Raw genomic sequence first — 5878 nt, forward strand, 5'->3', positions numbered from 1 at the left:
TGGACGCAGCTGCTGAGGGTGAGTGGTGGAGGGGAGGGGAAGAAACGATGGAGATGATCCTCGGAAGCTGAGCTCGCTCGACTCGTCGTCGTCGTTGCTGCTGCTGCTGTTGTTGGGCTTGGAAAAGCTAGCTGTTGTTGCGACCGACCGTGGGGCAATACGCAGTCCCGGTCTTGTCTGGCGCTGCTCACGAGGCAGTTCGTCGGACAAGAGAGGAAGACGCAGGAATCGGCTCGGGGGGTCGTTGGGTGTGGTGAGTGGCTGCGCTGCGCTGGTCTAGCGGGGACATTCGTCGATACGGTAATGGGCCGTATCGTTTCGTTTGGTTTGGTTTGCGATCACCGCTCTCCCGCAACAGCAACAACAACCACGGGCGCTGTCGACATCCAGTGACCCGACGAAAGGCTGTGTGCAACTGGAACCCGAAGTTGCGAGATGGCTCAGGGCAGTTCGCAGTTGGCTCGGGGTGGCAGAAAAGTCGGGAGAGGGTTGTCGTTCGAGTTCAGGGGGCGGGAGAAAAACGGTGCATGGGGGTGTTGCTGTACTGTGTTAGCTGGGTGGGCGGCGATATGAAGCCAGGAGTCACCATCGGTAAGCGGGCGGGTGGAGAGCACAGACTCTGGGGGGGATTGAGCATGCATGCATTGCATTGGCTGGGGTCTGAGAGAGAGGTGAGGAGTCCAGGTGAAGAACTTCCCTGTCTGGTACCTTGGTACGCTAACTACCTACCTACTGTACTGCGTAGTATGTAGGTAGGTGAGGTACCCAAGTCCCGTCTCCGGGCACCTCAGCGGCGAGGCCTCGGCCAGCAGATGCCCGGTGCTTTCTTTGGGCTTGCGTGTTCTCTGTTCTGCCGCTTGAAGGGATTACACTACTTCGCACACAGTGCACGATAATGTACCAGAGAACGAAGGCATGCGAGAAGCCCGGACTCCCGTCGCGGGGTGCTGATTCGAAACAAACAAACCTTAAAAGCATCCGTGAGTGCCGTTGAAACAAGACGGCACGGTAGCAACACTAACACATCCCGACGGCCTGGGGATCTATGTAGGTACTGCGTACATGGCAGAATCGAACCCCAACATCCCTCTGTTATGGCCCCAGGGGAATCCAATGATTTGAGCCCGACTTTGTTTTGTCCCCTCTGCCTGCCTGACTCGAGAGCTGCTGCGGCTGTCCGCATCGCGTTTCATCCCAGCTCAACAACATTCCCTCCACCCAAGCTGGTGCCAGCTGTCAGCTCTGCACCCCTCTCCGAAAGCGGGGCCGTCCCCGTCGCCGGGCTGAAGTTGCGAAGCCCCACTTGACACCCCAACCCGGTGGGGCTGAATGGGTTCACCGCCCTCGCCGACCAACCCTCGCCAAGCGGAGCATGGAGAGCAGACAGTGCCATGACGAGGGGTCGCGCACCGTGTTTCTTTTCCGCAGTTCGGCGCCGCCGCTCAGGGCGGAGACTCGGACATGCCGTTTGTTCTCTTGTTGGATGTGAATATCATGGAGCACCTATACCTCTACATAAGATAGGTTATCTTAGGCTAACATCATCAAGCATGACCTCGAGCTTCCCCCATATGCCACTGTATAATGCCTTCATCACATGGAAGCCTTCCCTGCCACCCCCTCCCCCCCCCCCCCTTTTCCCCTATCCACCTGGGCTCCTCCCCATCACCTAGCTCGCGTCATCGATTGATGGAGCCCCTGAATAGAAAACCACCCAGCATGGCCATGCCCGCTTGAACTAGGAAACCTTCCGCAAAATGGGTGTTTCAGGTTTTCAGCAGGCACCTTTCTATTTCTTTCGTATGTTGCGAAGGGCTCGCCATCAGCCCCCTAAATGCAGGTACCAATGGCGTGCGTACATGCATCACGCAAACGCTGTACGCCTGCGCGTTTGGGCTTCTCAACAAAAACGAAGCACAACGACGTAAACGGGACGCTGTGAGAAATAGGGGCTGCGGACATTCTACCATATTTCAATCGCCTCATGATGAGAATGATGATGTCTATGTTGAGTGTACTGTAGGAGTACGTATATCGATGGGGTTTGACCACCTGTCTATCGATACATTGTGTTTTTTTTTCTTTTTTTGTCCCCCTCCCCTTTTTTCCGCGCCAAAAAAAAAATCCAAACGACCAACCCAATGCTGGACTTTCCATGTTGAAACCGAGATCAGAAAACAGCCCAATGCCCATGCCAGTCCATGTTGAACTTCCATCGTTGAACATTCGTTTCCTCTTCATCAGACCATCGTCCAAACTCCCGGCAAACCCTACCACACCATTACTCAAACACGCTGGACTTACACTCCTCCTCTAATACAGAACCCGGGTAATGATCCTCGAGCTGAGGGCATCCAAGTTATCCCGGATCTCCTTGATATCCTCCGTCTTGACGTTGCTGATATCAGCCATCAAGTAAGCAATATCGCCCTTGCTGTCCGAGATCTGCTTGTCGACGTTGTGCTCGGCCAGGATCTCGTTGACCTTGCGCAGCACACCGGGCACGTTGCGGTGGATATAGATGACGCGGGCGCGATCCTCATCCTCGATGCCCGGTGAGCGCAGCGTCACCTCGGGCAGGTTGACGCTGCCCACCGTGATGCCCTGGTTGATGTACCGCACCAGCGCCTCGGCCACCTCAACGCCAATCGCCCGCTGCGCTTCCTCGGTGCTGCCGCCGATGTGCGGGGTCAAGATGATGTTGTTGAGCCCGCGCAGGTCCTCGGCCCAGGTGTTGAGGTCGTTGGTGAAGTAATCGCCGTTGGCGGCCGGCTCATTGGGGTACACGTCGAGGGCGGCGCCGGCGACCTTGCCGGAGCGCATGGCCTTGATGAGGGCGGGGATGTCGACGACCGTGCCGCGGCTCGCGTTGATGAGGTACGAGCCCGTCTTCATGTGCTCGAACTGCTTGGTCGAGATGAGATTCTTGGTCTCGGGCGTCTCGGGCACGTGCAGCGTCACGAAGTCGGCCTGCTCCAGCAGATGTTCAAGGGTGGGAACCTGCTGCGCCGTGCCGATGGCCATGAGCGTCAAAATGTCGTAGTAGATGACGTTCATGCCCATGGCCTCGGCCAGGACCGACAGCTGCGAGCCGATGTGGCCGTACCCGACAATGCCCAGCGTCTTGCCGCGGATCTCCCAGCACTTGGCGCTGACCTTGTTCCACGTGCCGCGGTGCATTTCGAGGGACCGGTCGCCCAGCTGCCGCGCGAGCGAGATGATCTCGGCGATCACCAGCTCGGCCACGCTGCGGGAGTTGGCAAAGGGAGAGTTGAAGACGGCAATGCCATGCTTTGCGGCGTACTCCAGGTCGACCTGGTTCGTGCCGATGCAGAAGCAGCCGATGACGAGGAGGTTCTTGGCCTCCGCCAGAACCTTGGCCGTGAGCTTTGTCTTGGAACGGATGCCAATGACGTGGACGTCCCTACAATGGCTGTCAGCCGTGTGCGCACGTAGGCGGTCCGGGCTGCGCAGTTTCTTGGTCTGCACGGAGAGATTGCGCGCCTTGTCGTGGCCGCCAGGGGCAGCCCGCATGGCTCCAACAAAGCCCAAGATCAGCAGGAAACATACCGAATCTTCTCAATAAGCTCGGGTTCTGGCAGCGACGACTTGAGAAACTCGACCTGGTAGCCTTGCCCCTTGAGGATATTCCTCCCCGTCTCGTTCACGTTCTCCAGGAGAAGGATCTTGATGTCTTCGGTGTTGAACGGCTTGAGCTGCCTCTGTGGCCCTGGCCTGTAGGCGAAGGACGAGCCAGCGAAGCTGCCTGGCTGGCTCCCCGCCGTAGGAGAGTGGAAATTGGCCGTGGGAGAGTGGAAGGTTGCCGTGGGAGACACGCTGAGGGTGCTGTAGGAAACGGCGTTGCTCAACGCAGACCGGGCGATATCTCGGGGGTGCGCCATGGTGAGAATGGACGGGGAAGGAGAAAGTGGAAGAATTGGATTGGCTTAGCAACAGGAAGGTTGGGTGCAAAGGCAGGCAGGTAGGTTGGTAGGTCGACAGGTATAAAGAGAAAAGGGAGAAAGAAATCGAGAGCTCGTGCTGAGAAAGTTAAGGTCGCGGAGTGGGTATGAGAGAAGAGACAGCCCCACGGTGGGGGTTCGCCTATAGCGGGGCAATTGTGAATTTATTAATACAGCGGGGTTGAGTCACTACGAGAAAATCTTGCTCCAGGTTGGAGGATGGAACGCAGCCCACCCCGGACACTTGTCAACCTCAGATGACGGGCAGGACGCAGGCAAATGTCAGTCCCAGGGAAATGGCATAGTCATTATCCGCCGACTGGCGTTTCGTGTTCTGGATTTCCTTTTGGTTTTGGTACGCTTCCAGGATGCTGATGCCGTGCCCTCCCACATCCCGCGCAGCACGAACTCGAGTCCGCAGGCGACGCAATGTGGGCATGTCGGCCTTGTAGAGATGCCATCCCGCGGGATTCCAATCCAAGTTCGTAATGGCTAAAAGGTGGCAATTAGGACCCCAGGCCCTCGGGGTCCAAAGAGCTCCTACACACGTGGACAATGCGAGCACATATGCAGGAGCACGCCATTCGGCTTTGGCAGAAGGGCGGGAGGCGGACCCGGAACAACGCCAACCTCTGCTGTCTCAGAACTCGACACCCGAGTCGAAAACAGAGCGTAGGAGCCAACCCGGCAATACATTCGTGCGACAGCTGAGCCAAACCTCCCCGATGTTACGAGGATATTTACTTTGTTCCACATGAGCCGTTCTGTTTAGCAGCCCTGCGTCAATGGATGCTCTCCAACCCCGGAGCATCGCTTACCCGGCTCCGTTGCCCGGAACTCAATTTTTCCCTCCAGCCTCCCGCTCGCCACGAGGCAGGCACTTTGCGAGACAAAACATTCTGCCTCCAACACAATGACGACTTGAAGCTAACCATCAACGCGTTTTATCTTTTGGGCCCGTGTTCTTCGCGGCAGCCCCCATCAAAGATGCAGGCCTTCGACCTCAAGCTTTGACCAAGTGGAAGTGGCAACTCTTGCCGTCTCTCTGAGACACGAAGATGTCTTCGCCCAAGCCTTGCCACCAAGGAGTCAGCAGTCACCAGCATTCGGGCCGGACGCCGGATCGCGGACTCCAAGTGCAAGCCATATGCCACGGCATCAATCTAGCCGCCGGGGTTTGGAGCGGGTAGCTCAGCATGCTTAAGTTGTTACAGGCGCGAAGAGAGGCGACTACAGGGCGGGTGACGGAATGATGGAAAAATGCAATCAACAACACATTTCCTCACAAAACAGAGCAACCAAGGCCCAAGACAAGACTCATTAACGGCGCAATCCTAGCACGAGCTCTCCATTATAACAGGGGGGGAGGGGGGGGGGGAGGGGGAGGAAAGACTTGAGTGTGTGTGCCATGTCCTGCTGATACATATTGCAGTCGGTTCTCTTCACTGCCAAGCCGGCGTTCTTCCCAGCAACTTAGAAACCTCCCGAAAGAAAGAAACCTTGATGAACCATATCGCCATTCCTCCCAGAAATCTCCCATCAAGGAGACACTTGTCATACCCCGATGTGACCTCCTCCTTTTACCTAGCTACCGTCTATGTCGCACCGCCGAGATGGGCTACCTCCGAAAAAGGGGAGTGACCACGAACAAACTCCACGGGTGAGGTGGATCTTGAAAACAAACCAAACCACGACGCACTTCAGAAATGCTCCTAGCAACAGCAGCCGCTTTTCAGGACCCTCGCACCCGACCGTGGAGCTTTGCTGTGTGCTCCGAGCCGGGGTGGTCGTTGAACCTCTATCTCTCACCAGGGGATTATAGGCGATGGAGTACCGAGGTGATGAGCAAGGAGGAGTCGTGCTGTGTGGTCAAACCAGCCGAAGCCATTCATTCCATGTTGTCAGGGCGTGGCTAT

General features: G+C 56.9%; 1 protein-coding gene across 1 annotated transcript; it reads right to left on the bottom strand.

Annotated features, from left to right (window-relative positions):
- Positions 1–2313: 2313 nt before the first annotated feature.
- Positions 2314–3902, bottom strand: VTJ83DRAFT_5885 (uncharacterized protein; the record flags this gene model as incomplete). The annotated part of the gene is made up of 2 exons (XM_071012534.1): positions 2314–3424; positions 3571–3902. 2 exons carry the CDS (start codon positions 3900–3902, stop codon positions 2314–2316), a joined length of 1443 nt encoding a protein of 480 aa, XP_070865260.1.
- Positions 3903–5878: the final 1976 nt, after the last annotated feature.

Source organism: Remersonia thermophila, chromosome 5 (genome assembly GCF_042764415.1).
Source record: "Remersonia thermophila strain ATCC 22073 chromosome 5, whole genome shotgun sequence".
NCBI classification, from domain to species: domain Eukaryota; kingdom Fungi; phylum Ascomycota; class Sordariomycetes; order Sordariales; family Chaetomiaceae; genus Remersonia; species Remersonia thermophila.